Raw genomic sequence first — 16,497 nt, 5'->3', positions numbered from 1 at the left:
ATATTAGCAAGTAGGAAGTGATTTAAAAGATTCACTGCCTGTGGCAAGCCTGGCTGTTGGCTCAGTTGCTGTTTTCAAACAAAGGCAAAGGCTGGGATTTTCAAGCTCAAGCCTTAAGTTGTAAGGACAAAAAACCAAGTTAGTTATTTTAAAGAGAAAGAATGTGAACATAACTTGGTTACTCCTCATACTAGTTGATTTGGACTTACTTTGCCAACAATCATGATTACTGGAGGAGTTTGTTTAATAAGCAGATTTAAAAAAAAAGGGGAAATTACTGTTTCACTCAACTCTTCTCAGAGAAATGTAAAGTCTAAAATAGAGCACCAGCTCTTTTTCTGTGCAACCATTTCCCAAGATGAGGTAAGCTGAAAAAGATAAAGGTACTCTTCATCTTTTGCGTCAGCAGTACTTCACATGACAGAATAACATTAATTTCTCATAGCAAGTTATAAAGTTAGAATACCTGTTCAAACTCCTCTGTAAAACCAAATCATAACCTATGCATTAATAAGGGAAGTACATCAGATGAGATTTGCTAGGTATTTTAGATGTCTTTTCAGTCTAACCAACAGTTCTGTTTATAAAACTGACTTCACGTGGTGTCTTCTAACAGATTTGTGCCTGTGCAAGTCATATTTGTTAAACTCAGTAGGCAAGAAAAACAAACACTTACTTCAATGTTATTACACAGGAAACAGCTCAGGGAGATGGAGGCCCACTCTCTTCACGGTTAGTGCTCTGGTCAATGCAGCAGTTGACTGCTCCCCAAGGGATGAATTATTGCTTTCTGCAATAACTGTAGCTTTCTGTACCTGCAGTACCTGCTGGGTATTTCTGTCTTTGCCCAGCTGCTACTTCAAGATCAATTTTCTATACAATTGAAAAAAAAAAAACAAAAAAAAAACCCTCCATAAAACAGACATAACATTAAGGGAAGGTGAATGAAGCTATAACAACCTCAGCATGTTAATGTCCCATCAGGAATTCACAGCAGAAAAACTAAGTTACGTAAATGCTTCTATTTGAGGAGATGAAATGAGCTAAACTGCCTTATACTGCAAAGTATGAAAACCTGCAAAGATTATTGTTGTACATAAAGAAATAACGTCCAGACAGAAGGAAGTAAAGTTTATCCAGGTGTTCTGAAATAAAGATACAAACGGAATGAATCCCATCCGCAGACATGCTCACCAGTTCAGTTTAATTTTTAAAGTCATTAAAAAAAATTCCACTTCAAAGGAACTGACCCCTTTTAAATAGATTCATTAAAAATTTAGTTTAGTGGAAAGTTCAGCATATCTCATCATACTCAAAAAATACAATATTTCAAATTTAATATAATAGCTTTATTATCAAATGGCAAGAGGCATTTCGTAAGGATGTCATGCAGATATAATTCACATAAAATTCCAGAAGATGAACAGGTCAAAGTCAGGTCACCTCTAATTTTTCGTAGTTTAACTCAACTACACCTTCCTGATTTGCCAGTTTACTCCTGGTAGATGCTATGGCTATCTTGCAGACTACTGGCTGCATTCCACAAAGACTGGAGTGGTACCTTACTCCACAACACAGCACTCCTCTGCCTTTTCTCAACTACTTCAGTAGTCCTCATAGGATAGGGAACTGCCTGAGCATTGGAAGCTGAAGATAAACACGGAAGGGGTAGGTTTAAGGAAAAAAAAAAACAAAAAAAAACCAAAAAAGCTAAGGTTTTGCAACAGGAAATAACCTTATTTTCATCCTTTTTAAGGTTTTAAGGCTTTTAGCCACCGTGTTGGGAACTTTCCCTACAGCTGAAACAGGTTTTTCAGTATCGTAGCCTGATCCCATCTACACAGTGAAACAAATATAACTCAATAAAAGTGCCAAGTGATAGCATGATTCATTCAAAATGAAGTCCTTTCCTTCTTTAGTGTCAAGGTTCCACCAAAGCATTAATTTTATATAGTGTTGAAGGAATTCTACAACAGCATCTGTTAATGACAAAAATTGAGGCAATTTCAGAAAAGCCACTGGGCAACATGTAATTTATTCTGAGTTAAGCTGCATGAAAAATTAACTGTGCAGATGAATGGGCTGTAAATCTACAGCTATTTCACACTCAGTAGTCCAGTGGCACTTGGCTCACAACAGCTACTATTTATTACAGAACAAATCCTCTAGGTAGATGAGCTCTGAGATTAGAATCACAGCAATTAAAAAAAAAAATCATTAAGTTTTAAATGACAACGAAGTATATTTTTAGAGTAAATTCTAAATAAGAAAACAACTCCTGAAGCTAAATGCTTACAATAAACTTGTAAACAGAAGTTACCTATATAAAACCCAGATTTAAATAAAAGACAGTAATAGTTCATCAGTATTTACTATATATTTACACATAATACTGCAATAAAATTGAGTCAATCAACATTATGTTACAAAAAGAACAAGATTCTTTAAAAAGGTACCAGTACCTTTCACATTATCCCATTTATGGAACTATTCTCTTACAACTCAAATGACATGAGGACACAGACAAGTAAACCCTTGAACTAGAGATATGCTAACATGCCAACTCGTGTTTCAGCAAGGTACTTCAGGGGCAGAAACTTAAAGCCTATAAGCAGCACTGGTTGCAGTAGGATAAACTTAAACACGCACCCAAGTTCCTTGCTGATCAGGGCCTCATTTTACAGGATTCCACTGACAGTACAACAGACTACAAGTTATAACCATACAAGGTGAGGTACCACATACCTCATTTAGTGAATAGTTCTATGCATATTTTTAAAGATAAACTGTAGCTGGTTGTCCACTGCCACTTACCGACTCACCAGAAAATGGAATCATCCTTCTGATCTCATGTATGTTCACCAAATTCTGTTACTTGATGCTCTCAAGAGTATTGGGAACCAGCTGTTTTACAAGAACTGCACCAATTTACGTACCTGATGCTCCTAGCCAATTGTGCTACAATGAAAAACTGTATATTCTTTGTATGATGCTTGAGAAACATTAGTAATACGCTAAACTTACACATCCTTAATTCACTTGAAATTAAAGTTTTATATAAATATGATCATTTTCTTGAATTTGCAGGATAAATGTATGCAAGTGAAATTATTGGCAAGATGAACATTAAAAAAGTTACATTAGAACATCAGCTGGGCACAGTAAGAATTCTAGCTCCTCTCTTACATTCCCTCCCAAAGAAAAAAATCAGAATATGAGACAGAATGATCTGACACGTTGCCTTTGTTAATCCAGTTAGTAAAGCAGATGTAGGTTCAAGTATTTAAATCCATACAGCACTAATAGAAGTAAACAATCAGGATGAACATATTATCGCAGTTAGTCACACAACTATTCAGAAAAAATAAGTCTGAGTGAGCACCGTTATTCTATTATGCCATTATTTTGGAATTCCAGAAAGAAAAAAATGTTGATGAGAAGTGTGCTCAGATCAGATCACATTCAAGGCTATAGAAATGTTGACAATGTTACAAAATCTGAGCAAATAATCAAGGGATTTTTTTTTCTTGCGAGTTTTAGAAAGCAATCTGTAGCTCATGTCTACATTACAACTTCTGCTCTGTATATTATCAGAGCAAAACATCTGTTTTCAGTTCCCTCATCCTGAGGGCCACACACACCATCCTCACTCCCCAGAGCAGAACACTGATGGTTTGGTTTAAAACTGTCCGCAGTACATTTCTGAACACAGTTCTCCCAGGCCACGTGTTCATCAACGTGTCTTCAAATTCCTACCATCACAAGCTTCCCTTTAAAACGCTTACGAGCCAATAGAAAAGCAAATATACAAATATCAGAAGTGCCAATCCTGAGATGAAACATGGGAAATTCGGGTTCAGTTTGATCATTACTCAAACTTCTGTTTCAGTTTCTTCTGGAAGAGAGCTGGTAGGATGGAGAGGATGGCTAGAATCATGAGAACAAAAAGAGAGTTCCAGGAAACAGCTTCCCCTGCTGTTGTAAGTTGGTATAGTGTTGTTCCTGCCTTAATGGCTACAAAAGATGGCGGTGCCACACCTGGAAGGAAAAAGTAGAAGGCAGGATAAGTAAGAAAGAAAAAGCAGCTTTGTGGAAAGAAAAAAAAATAAATCATAAATTAGTCATCCAACCTTTAACATCAAAACCATCAAAAAACTTTGCTTACTTCTTGCTTTTTTTTTTTTTTTTTTTAAAGAGCAGTACATACAAATATAAAACTCAAAGACAATCCTGTATCAAAACCTGTTTTTGCTGTTTTTAATACTACATAATGCCAATTAAAGCACCGAAGACAATATATATTTATGTGCCTATGCTAGACCGTGCAGATTCCAAGGTGTCTCTACCGATCAGTTTTAGTTACAGCCATAGAAAAAGTTTGTTATCTAGAATATGTTGTTTTCTAACCCAATTAAAAAGACAACACTATATGCTTAGCACTATTTGTTTGTTATGAATTCACTCTTAGGAAGACATATCATGGTAAATAAAACACATACAAAGGAGAGGAACAATCCCTCAGATCAAACCCCTCACATGAGCACACTGAAGTAGAACAATACAGATTACTACTAGAGAAGTTTTTACACAATGCACATTCCCTTAAGTAATCGGCCTGGGTTTGTAATACCTCATCTATTGCATTGGATTAAACTTGAAGACTAAAGTCTTCTGATGGTATAAGCTCCACCCTTGATGTAACACAATATCCTCGTGTAATCTTTTAGCTGTCCAGTAGGTGGTGATCTCCACTGAACAATGCAGAAAGAAAAGCAAATAAAGGCCCTTCTGATAACCCAAACTGTAGCTGACTAGTCAGAATTCTTACCTAGAAAAGTGCCAATGAAAAATACTTTTAACGGCACATTTATTACAGGAGATGTTATATTGATAAACCAATTAGGAAGAAACGGTGTTATTCTCAAAAATATTATGTAGTTGATGAGGTGTTCTCTGTGACGCTCAACCTAAAAAGAAAGAAAAAAAATCCATTAAGTCTATGCATCAAAAATAAATCAACAATTTTACTATTAAGGACTTAAGATGTTTTGTGCAACTTTTGTAGAAATTCAGAAGTTGCAAACAGATCAGTTAAAAGACGACTCAAGAGTCAGCCATTGGTGAATCACTATTACAAAGTACCATAGGTTGTCTGGAAATACCAGTCCATGGTAAAGCATGGTGATGGTGTGCCTGAATCAGCTCACAAGTAATTCACCACAGCAGTAGGTCTCATTCTGAGATTAGCTCAGCAATCTTCCCCTGATTGCAGTCCAATCAACACCACCATCTTGTCATCCTGCTCCTTAAGACTCTGCAGAACTAGCAATGCAGTTTGATCCTCATCACATTCTGTCCTAAACTGTAATCAAACCTAAGAAACAGTTGCATTCCTAGCCTGAAAGCTTACTTTGGCCATGGGTATGAAGTTCATCAGATAGCCATTGCCAGAAGTCTTTAAGACTGGCCTGTCTGTCCTTTCTTTGTAAAGCCTAGGATTAACACCACCCAGGAGCAACCACAATAGTCTATATTTTACTTACAGTCCATTACACCACCCTCAAGACTATCCCAGCTCCTTGTACCAGGGCTACATCAAAGCCTCTTCTGCTCCCAGACTGACTTTAGCATATCATCCAGGAAGTAACAGCACGCTGTCAGAAAGGGATCAGAATCCATTCCTTGTAGGTGTGTGAGCACAATACCTCTTATCTTCCATCCTATTCCACACGTTTTTTATCAGAAGACTCAGCCTATCTAGGAACTTTACCTGTTCTGACCACTTCACTGCTTTTTCCGTTAAGTATTTATATACAACAGGTCGTCCCACTAAGTATGAAAGCATGTAGCAGAACGAAGCTCCAAGTCCTGAACACTGAAAAAAGAAAACATAAAAACCAACTAATTGGCAGAAAAGCTCTGATTAATATCAGCCCTGTGTCCCTACAATTACACTGTCTGGATATAGGCTGCTTCTAGGCGGTCCTCTACTAATGAGGAAGAGCTCTGTGCTCCTGTTTCCTAATTCCTTTAATTCCAATGCATTTTTATCAGTACTGACACAATATTGTAGCCAATGTGGATTACTTATCAGTTATTATTGTTTCTGTACTTTCAAGACTCTGAACAATGAAAGATCTGCAGGAAAAAAAAGAGCACAACAGCATTTAAAAGAGATTCAAACTTGATAATTCATCACCTTAGTCCTCCCTATACCTACTAATTCATGCAGTTCTTAATTACTAAGGCTCACTATGACATCTTCTGAAGATTGTCAGCAGCATTTCCTAAGTTAAACTTCTGGGGTAACTAAGCCAATTTAAGGAAAAGTACGTTTTGCAGTGCATGAATAAGAACACAGTACTTAAGTTCTGGAATTACAGGCACATTCTGGTGGATGCTAAACATTTGAAGCAAAGGCAATTCTCCATCTAGTTAACACTCAGATGCCTCTATTATTAATAAAACTTGGACAAATAGTTGTTTGGATCATCACCCAGTGCTGCAGTGAGCTTTATGGGTAACATCCTTCTTAATGAAGCTTAACGAGGACTTATTTATTGTCTGGAGACTCATAGATTTATTCAGCCTGTGATCATTTCAAACAGGAAGCTGTTAGAAAAAAAAAAAAAAAAGGGATAAAAACACACACCCTTACAGACTGTTTTCCATACTTACCAGACAAACAAGAAATAAGGCCAGTGGAAAGGGATAAAGAAACCCCGACAGGATACTGAGAAATATAGACCCAGGGATAGCAAATGTTTGCAAGCTGGATGCATCTTAGTTAAGGAAGTCTGTTTACTGTTACTTTCATAACAAGTCAGCATATATACCACAATCCAGAAAAGCATAAGTACATATAAATACATATGGCCTCAAAAGATCTTTGTATCAAAATACTTTTGCAGAGTAGCACAAACAGCCCAACCAAAGGAATAGATGCATCATTGACAGGTACAAAAATAAATCAATAAATGTATAAAAGATGTAGTGCACTTCTCTTCATCTTTGACACTGGAGCTTTACTGTAAGATAAGAGGAAACACAGTTGTAATTTTACACTGTTGACTAACGATAAGCAGATTCCAGCCACTCTGAAGAGGTCACAGAGATCTACATCTACTGCAAACTTCTTGGAACTGACCAAAATTCTAAAAGTCAAAGAGCATTCCTTTATATCAAGTCCATTACAGACAACACAGCCTTTTCTAAGTGTCAAGGTTCTGAGATCATTGTAGCAAGCTCATCAACTAAACAATCTGTCACTAAGATAGCCACATCAGCTGCTACCATAGTTCAATAAAAGGCCAAATCTGTTCTACTTGATTTATCAACTAACATTTTGGCTTTCTTCAAATATAACCTATTATCTGAGAACTAATCTTAAAAGCAATGGGCTAGAGGATAATTAGTACTGATACATCCAATGTTGATTTTGCTCAGTTACAGAAACCCTACTGCAACAGATCCCCTATAAAGCTTTTCAGCCTTCACAAAGTTATTAACCTTAAGGTAAGTGTTCCAGTTAAGAGTGTGTTTAATAATTCATATATTCAGCATTCGGAGAAAAAAATGTTAACGCAACAGATAGCCTTTGTGTCTCACTAGGCAGGAAGTACTTCAGAAATCTAGCTCTTTCAAATGAAGAAATTATTTTTGTGTTTTTCACTGGGGCTTTTTTTTGTTTTTTTTAATGCTCACTGCAGAGATAAAAGGCAACTTTAAAATGAGAATTCTTCCTTTGAGAAATGATTTAAGAACTTCTGCAACTCTTAGGCAACACTTTTTGATGTCTAAGGAAGACAAATTCAGACATTTCTGTCCGGCAATTCAGTTTGATTTAAAGACAGCATATCACTGAATTAAGACCAAGACTCTCAAGTTAAAATACTGTCCACAATAGATAAAGTATAGATGAAGCTGAAAGCAAATCTTAATCAAATTACACACGTATTCACATGTAGTAAATAGCACACGTTGTTCTTTCTACTTACTCCTTTCTTACAATCTAATAAGCATAGTGAAACACACATGTAAGGTTTTGGTTTGTTTTCAAAAGTTCAAAGGTTCTGGAACTTGTCCTATTAACGTACCTTCAAGTATTACCCTCCTTCTCCCTAGATCAAGAAGTTTATAGGCAAATTTGTATTTTTTTCTCTCTGAAAGAGAAATGAAAAATATATTTTCATATCAGAGAAAGGATACAAAACATATGTGGCAAAATAAGCCACTAATACTTGAACATAAAACGTGTCCTTGTATTTGGACAGGACTTTTCCCAAGGCCTTTGCATCATCCATATCTCTTGGAATCTTTATACATTTTCCTTCTTCTCTGGAAGAAAAGAAAGCAGGAATGGTATGAGATATATTTAAACAGTATAATGAAATTACTGTTGAATACATAGATAATTAAATACATAAGATCACTGAATTACAACCCACAAACAAAACGCATCACTACTTTTGTGGTAAGACTCTTACATGAACCTATCTATTTACGCTTTCTTGAACTAGAGGAATCCTCCATTTCAAATATTTGTCGGCTGTATTTTCTACTCACTACAATACGCCGCTTTATTTCCAGCATTATTTTCTCTCCCAAGTACTGATTAAAAATAAATCATCACTCCAACCTGACCTTTGACAACTGAACAGCAGTCAGCGTTTCAGCCAAAACCAACTGCAACTGCCTTAATGCTAAGGCCACAACATTTGAAGTGCCGCAACAGCAGCGGAGGGTCACCTCCCAAGCAAACAAAGCTTTAAGAGTGAAATCTTATGTCACACCTTAATCTGGTGCAACCCTGTGCAGCACAGTTGAGTGTCCTCCCTTCCTCTTTATCAGACTCAGTGACTGGACTGTTGAAACTGAACTTGTTGAGCAAGTTCATCACACAGAAAATTAATTAATAAAAGAAAGAAAGCTGTAAGCTGTAAGACAAGCAGGCTTCTATCTTGCCCAACTATTTACAGCTCTAGCCAAGCATGCTTTTTATCTCAGCTAAGGAAGGTTAAGAACAGAGTTGCCATTGCTAGAGGGACAAGTGGTAACTTTCTAAAGTGTGCAAACAAAACTGTGCAACAGAAACCCTAGGTCAAGCACAACTCCCCTGCGTTCAAAGAGATCCTGCCCACTACTGTGTATTCCAGTAATACATTTTGTATTCTGACATTCTAAATCATACATTCAAGTCCCCTTTAAAAACATTTAAAATGTCTGTAAGTAACTTACAACAGTTAAAATGCCATTGAACCACACATAGGCTCCCTTGCAATTTGATACCGACTGAAAAACAGGGAAGTTTTCTTTCCTGGCATACTTACTCACTGAGCTGTGGGAAATTTTTATATACCAGAAACATAAGGAAAGCAGCTATTGTGAAGACGGACACCAAAATCAGAAGGGACGTTCGAGCCGATCCGCCTTCTGCCTGAGCTTTTCCTGGAATTAGAGACAAAGTTAACAGTTATTATTTAAATCCAGTAGTTACGCTTTGAGGAAGCGTCAAGGCGAGCACCCGACCCGCCGCCGCTTCAAAACGCGCGGACAGGATGGCGGAACACGAGGAAGCAGAGCCGGCCGCTGAGCTCGTAGCCGCGCCCGGCTCGGAGCTGAGCGCAGCCACCCGCGCGCCGCGAGGTCAGGCTGACCCGCCGAGGCCGAGATGCCGCACCCGCCGGCCCGCGAGCGCCCCAGCATTATTGCTGCCCGGCCGGCAGGCGCGCACCGCCACCCCGGGCCGCGCTCGGCTGCGCGCCCGTCCACGCTGACCTTCCAGGAGCCGCTGTTGCCGGGCGCTCTCCGCCGCCGCCGCCGCCGCCGCTCGCCTCTGCGCCATTGCTCCGCGCTCCTCGCGCCCGGCGGACCGGGCACGGCGCAGGCCTCGCCGCCAACCAGGGAGCGGGAGGAAGAAGGCGGGCCCGGGCCGCTCCTCCTCACCCCACCGGGTCGCGCTCCCGCCTCACCGCCGCAAGGCGCATGCGCTGCCTGGGAAGCGCGGAGCGGCGTGGCGTGGCGTGGCGCGCTTCTGCGCCGTGTGGTGTGGAGAGAGTGTGGGGGGGCAGAGCGGGAAGCGCCGTGATGCCGCCTTGAGGGAGACGCGGGCGGACACACAAAGAGCTCGCCTTTGTTGTTACAATGTACAGAAAACACGAGTGTAGCCGTGCCGGCGTCTCCAGGAAATGGATGATTCACCCAAACCATCAGTTGTGATCCAACTCCTGTTTAATTTTGGTGCAGTGATTTGGACCGTGGGGCGTGAATCACAGTGTGGGGGTGCTTGTTCAGAAACCTCTCGGAGCCAAGGGAGCGGGCAGATCCTGCTTCAGTGGTTATTGGACTTCTAATTAATCTGGTTTGTATTCCATAGCCTCTGTGTTATCCAAAGGCAGGCAAGGTAACAACACCAGTTAGGATAACATCTGGCTCTTGCTAAAGTCTCTTATGCTCCCACTGCTCTAGACACCACTATAAGATACAAATAATTACAGCAGTACAAATTTGCACCGTAATTTCCCTTCTACTTAATACAACTGCATGGCCTGCAAATTGTTTCCAGGGCACAGACTCTGCTCGCAGTGTCAGTATTTATCTCATTAAAAATGGAGAAGATGACTGTAATCAACTCCGAGTTACAGAGCTCCAACTCTCTGAATTGCTGCCAGTGTGAAATCTAGGGATTAATTAACTTGATCACCTTGCAGTTGAAATATGATTGCATAAGTGATATTTGTTGGAGTAGATTATCCAAAGACTCTTAGGCTGTTTCATTCTCTTGTTGGTTCCCCTTGGGGGGATACCACTGTTGTGAAGGTGTTGGCTCTTTGACTAAACTTTGAAACTGTCATGGTGTTTAATAACTTCTGACAGTTTAAACAGACATCTCCAAAGTCATCCGTACCTTAGGAACACCAGTGAACCTCTCTGTTCACTGAGAAGAAAATTGATGCGTCAGGTGAATGTTTCTTAGGATTTTGGGCATCTGCCTGCAAATAACTGAGTAAATTAGATATGTTTACTAGAAGTAAAGCAAAAACTGAAAAGTACCACCATTTTACTTAATGGTTCAGAGGAGAAGGAGTTTAGTTAACTTGAAGTCAGTGAGTATTCAAGAAAAGCTTCAACACATGGTTGAGATCAGCAATGCTGGAAACAGCTTCACTCCACAGGGTACTGGGAACAATAGCTGTAGGCTGAAAATAGAATTACTCTCTTCAGGTATAAAATATCACCTAAACATGATATATAACTTCATAAACAGCATAAAATATCCTCTGTCTTCGGATCTTCTTTCTGAGCCCTTTCTGGTTAGGAACACATGCTGCACAATACTTTGCAGAGAAAAATATCCAGTTGGATGTGCTCAGTGGCTTAGGCAGTGGGATCAAGCATTCTTAGAGGCTACAGACAGAACAGGGCAGTTATCCACAAGATTTATATGGATCCATTTTTGGAAAATATACCTTAACGTTGAAATATTTTTTTCAAACTGAAATATGTCTTTCAAACTGTATGGGGAAGGGAAGGGAAGGGAAGGGAAGGGAAGGGAAGGGAAGGGAAGGGAAGGGAAGGGAAGGGAAGGGAAGGGAAGGGAAGGGAAGGGAAGGGAAGGGAAGGGAAGGGAAGGGAAGGGAAGGGAAGGGAAGGGAAGGGAAGGGAAGGGAAGGGAAGGGAAGGGAAGGGAAGGGAAGGGAAGGGAAGGGAAGGGAAGGGAAGGGAAGGGAAGGCTTTTTTTTTTTACCTGCTGGAAAGAAAAAAAATATACTGACAGTTCTGGAGTGGTACCTAAGTGTTCAGCTATATAAACTCACTTCCTTCTATGAGTGGTTGGAACATTTTATTTTTGTCAGGTTGAAAGAGTTGTCTTCCCACAGTAGAAAAACTTGTATTTGCTGCTTTTTTTTATGTACGCCTAGGTAGACTGATGGAGCACGTGTCACATGGCTGAGTCATCAGCACTGCTGATACTTTGCAGACTGAGTCATGCCCCTTGTCAGCAAGAAGAAAGAGAGTCTGAGTGTGACCCTACTCCTGAGAGCTTGTAGCTGAAAAGTAACAGTTCAAAGTTCAAAATAACGCAGCTGATTTTGCTTTGAACAAAACAGGAAGATACTCTGCTGGCATCTCAGAGAGGTAGAAGCATTCAAAAGGAAGCTAAAACAACCTGAAAGGCAGAAAGGGACACCAGAGCTCATGTCACTATTTGAGACCATTCCTGAGACAAAGCCAGAATTTTATGAGCAGTTTATTCTCTCTGGAGGGCTTTAGATCTGATATGGCTCATTGACAGTGCTGAGCAGTCTCTCAGCATGGGTGATGGACACTGGATTCTGAGTTAACTGGTTTCCCAAACACACAGCTGGCTTGGAAGCAAGGAGAGAAAGTGAAAATCCAACAAGAATCACAGTGAAAGTACGTTGCTTGATCCTGTTCAGAAGGAGGATATCTGGAGGCCTTGCTCTCAGACCACAGATGTGGGAATAGGCACCTAACTTAGTCATTCTGACATGGCCACAGAAGGTCTGTAGCACAGCTCTGCATACATGCAACACCCAGACATCTGCCAGAATATGATTGCATTTTCCCAAGTTTTGAACCAATTTATACCAGCAAATACAATTTACACCAACAAAGAACTTCACATTCTGCGGCAGCTGCATTTTTCTATTCTACACCCGCTTGCTTTAAGAAAAAACAGATGTACAAACCTGTAACTGGAGTGTAAGTGCTAACCAATGGAGTTACACACTGTAATTCCCCAAGCTGTGCAGAAACTCATATTGTCTCAGAGAAAGATCTTTCCACAGCTTAATTTATATCACTTGGGAAGGAAATTAAGGCAACAAAAATCACAGATACAACTATGCTGAGATAGCAATTAAACTAATTGTATGACCATTGTAATTTTTATTCTTTTTACAACTTTCCACTAATTTGTTTCAAGGTACTATCTATACAGTCTATGAACATTGTTTCAAGAAGTTAGTTTTAATTAAAGCATATCTAAATTAATTTAATTGTATGGACGTAATGTTTATATATAAAGTTAGTCTTAAGAGGATTAGAAACGTTTGATAAGTGTCCCCTTCTCCTCAGTTCTTATAAGTATAGTTTTGCAGAAATGCAATTAAAAATGCTTGGAGTACTGTGTAAGTATGCAACACCTGGCCAAAATTAAACCTCTAAAACGTATGCAATAGCAACTCAAAATACACTTTAAATTGAATAAACCTAAATTGAGGGTGTAACTTCATGAATAAGCATCTGTATGGAAGACAAGTTAGAATGCAACATGCTGATAAATATGAATACAAAAAACATCACCAGGTGAGATAAACAGAAATAAACCTGTATGTGCAGCTGGGTTGTCCTGAGTGTGTGAGTGAAGAATTGGAAATATCTTGAAGCCAGAGCCACAAGTCATGAAAGCTTTTATTTGAAGAAAGTCTGTGCTCGAGGGCAAAAGTTAAAAAATAAAAAGATCACAGAACATCAGGGATTGGAAGGGACCTTGAAAGATCATCTAGTCCAATCCCCCTGCTGGAGCAGGAACACCTACACTGGGTCACACAGGAATGTGCCCAGGTGGGTTCCGAATGTCTCCAGAGAAGAACACCACAATCTACCTGGGCAGCCTGTTCCAGCGTTCTGTCATCCTTACTGTGAGGAAGTTCTTACTTGTATTCATGTGGAGCTTCCTATATTCCAGCTTCCACCCATTGCCCCTTGTCTTATTACTGGATGTCAAATGAGTAAAACAGTGAGAAGAAAACTTGTAAGCCTTAAAATGAGTTGAATCTGATCACAGCCAGATTGGTTTCTCTCCTGGTTGTCTGTTTATAAGACAACATGTTTGTTAAAATGTATATTTTAAGTCAGAAATTTTCAATTTATTTCTCCTTAATTAATTAGAAACAGTAAAATAGTTATGATGTTTATATCCCAAAAGGTAAAAATAAAGGCCAGATTCTCAGTTCTGATGAAGTTCTTGTTCCTCTTTGGTACTTAGTAGATCATTTTAAATAGCCTGTCAGATTTTTTCCTTCACATTCTCCAGTGGTGTATATGAAACAGGGAGAGAAGTTTTTCTGGTTAGTTAGCTCACATCCTATAGTTGGATGCAGGATGACAGAAATTAAAGGTTACTTTGTCTTGCTGCGAAGTGAAGAATGAAATGTACCCTATAATAAACTGATGTCATCCCAGCCAAGCCTCATAGAAGTCCCACCAGGCTCCTTAAATGTAGTACCAAACTTAGAGGTCTGAGATGCATTGCATTTCAGACTTGGAAAGCACTTTCTCTTTAAAAAGACAAAGCTCTTATTAAAAATAACCAGGAATAGAGGGAGATGTCACCACAGTACAGGGAATCTCAAGTATTCTCTTGACAGAAATAAATAACTCTATTTCGAGCCACACAACTCCATCTCACACTGTCAATTACCTCATCCCTACTCTCAGTCTCGTCTACAATGTTTGAGCTCTGGGAACAGACTCAGGCAGAGAATATATTGAAGAGCTCAGCCAAAGTCAGCTGTTGAAGACAGGTAGCAACAAAAGTAAATAAAACAAACAAACAAAAAAACACAAAGCAAAAACATTCTTGTCACGTTATCCTTGCTCAGTGTCTCCTTCTTTAAAGCTCTGTGCAGGTACCTGTGGTACCTGTGGTTCCCAAATCCAAGTTACTCCATGTTGATAAAAACACTATCTTTAATGTGATCACAGGCTCATCTTAATTTCTCTTTGAATTCCATCTGTTTTTTTGGAGATTTTTTTTTGCAGCCTCACACAGGCCTAAGTGGAACCACCTCCTTGAACTCACTAAGACCTGAGTAATCTCTCTTATCTGCCAGCAAAAAGACCAGAGGTCTTTAAAAGTATACAAGGGGACAAATCATTGAAATTGTCCACTGGCATTTCCTTTCTGCATATTTGCTTTCTCACTAAAAGCAGGTGTAACAATCAGAAAGATCAGAACAATGGAAAAGTGATACAAGAGGTACAATGACAAAGAAACTAACATAATACAAAGATGTTACAAGGGAAGGAAATAGGACTGCTCAGCAAACCCCAAATATCATAGAACCACTCAGGTTGGAAAAGTCCTTAAAGATCGTCAAGTCCAACCATGACCTAACCCCACCACCCTAACTAACAACCCTCCACTAAATCACGTCCCTGAGCACCACATCCAAATGCTTTTTAAACATATTCAGGGATGGTGACTTAACCACCTCCCTGGAGAGCCTATTCCAGTGCTTATCTACCCTTTCTGTAAAGAAGTGTTTCCTAATAGCCAACCTAAACTTACCCTGGCTGAACTTGAGGCCATTTCCCCTCATCCTGTCACCAGTGAGAAGAGACCAACGCCATTCTTGCTGTAAGCACCTTTCAGATATTGGAAGAGAGCAATAAGGTCTCCCCTCGGCCCCCTTTTCCGCAGACTGAACATCCCCAGTTCCTTCAGTCTCTCCTCATAGGGCATATTCTCCAAGCTCTTCATAAGCCCTGTTGCCTTTCTTTGGATCTGCTCCAGCACCTCAATGTCCTTTCTGTACTGAGGTGCCCAAAACTGAACACAGCACTTGAGGTGAGGCCTCACCAGTGCTGAGTACAGGGGCAGGATGACGTCCTTAGTCCTGCTCACCACACCATTCCTGATATAAGCCAGGATGACATTGGCCTTCTTGGCCACCTGGGCACACTGCTGGCTCATATTCAGTCAACTGTCCGTCAGTACATCAAGGTCCCTTTCCCTCAGCCAGCTTTCCAGCCACTCCTCCCCAAACCTGTAGGGTTGTCCAGGATTGCTGTAACAAAAATGCAGGATCTGACACACAACCCTGTTTAAACTCAGGAAAACTCCACAGAGGAGGGATCTCCAGCCAGTGAGCAGTCAGACCTTAAATGAAGTCTAAGAGAGGGGCAGCCAGGCTCTGCCCCTTCTGGTCACACATGTGAATTACCTTCACCTGTCCTCCCAAGGCTGACCAGGTCCTTTCCCCAGGTGATCAGTGGTTCAGGCTGTGACTCAACAGTTAGCATACAGCACGTTATACTATCATAAAGAAAGCTTTGTTTTCACCTAGTTTGCTCTGAACTGAGGTTCTAGCTCTAATGCTAAGATTCTAGAGGAAAAAACATGCTTAGCATAAATAAATGAAAATAATAAGATACAAATTGGAGAATAAACATGGAAAGATTAAAGAAAAAGGGAGAGAACTGGTTGAGATCTGAACAGAAACCAATTCTACTTCCTAATTTTTCTATAGCTGTCTTGGAATGTGGTCTTTGCTCACTACCTGAGCTGGACAATTGGCAGAAAGGGTATGTCCACAGCCAATTGCCTCACAGTGTTGCAAAGTCAAATGGTTAAATTACCAGCAATCATCTGCCATGTGCTCGAGTGGAGTTTTCATTGTCATGTGGTAAATGTGTTCAGTATGAAAAAAGAGAAGCAAAACAGCAATACAATTAACAAGCAGTTAA

General features: G+C 39.9%; 1 protein-coding gene across 1 annotated transcript; it reads right to left on the bottom strand.

Annotated features, from left to right (window-relative positions):
- Nucleotides 1–1,176: 1,176 nt before the first annotated feature.
- Nucleotides 1,177–9,951, bottom strand: TMEM41B (transmembrane protein 41B). Its single transcript, XM_048949345.1, has 7 exons — nt 9,778–9,951; nt 9,330–9,447; nt 8,209–8,337; nt 6,679–6,772; nt 5,771–5,875; nt 4,829–4,967; nt 1,177–4,038 (listed from the first exon to the last, which is right to left on the bottom strand). Exons 1-7 carry the CDS (start codon nt 9,842–9,844, stop codon nt 3,869–3,871), a joined length of 822 nt encoding a protein of 273 aa, XP_048805302.1. The 5' UTR covers nt 9,845–9,951; the 3' UTR covers nt 1,177–3,868.
- Nucleotides 9,952–16,497: the final 6,546 nt, after the last annotated feature.

Source organism: Lagopus muta, chromosome 6, assembly GCF_023343835.1.
Source record: "Lagopus muta isolate bLagMut1 chromosome 6, bLagMut1 primary, whole genome shotgun sequence".
NCBI lineage: Eukaryota > Metazoa > Chordata > Aves > Galliformes > Phasianidae > Lagopus > Lagopus muta.
Note: the sequence above shows the minus strand (reverse complement) of the source record. Positions and strands in the feature narration are given on the sequence as shown.

Excerpts from the sequence above, each read along its gene's own strand:
- TMEM41B (XM_048949345.1), bottom strand. The coding sequence starts at position 9,844 with ATGGCGCAGAGGCGAGCGGCGGCGGCGGCGGCGGCGGAGAGCGCCCGG. Across the intron at positions 5,876-6,678 it reads CCTTATTTCTTGTTTGTCTG|TGTTCAGGACTTGGAGCTTC; the intron begins GTAAGTATGGAA and ends TTCTTTTTTCAG. Across the intron at positions 4,968-5,770 it reads CAGTGAAGTGGTCAGAACAG|GTTGAGCGTCACAGAGAACA; the intron begins GTAAAGTTCCTA and ends CTTTCTTTTTAG.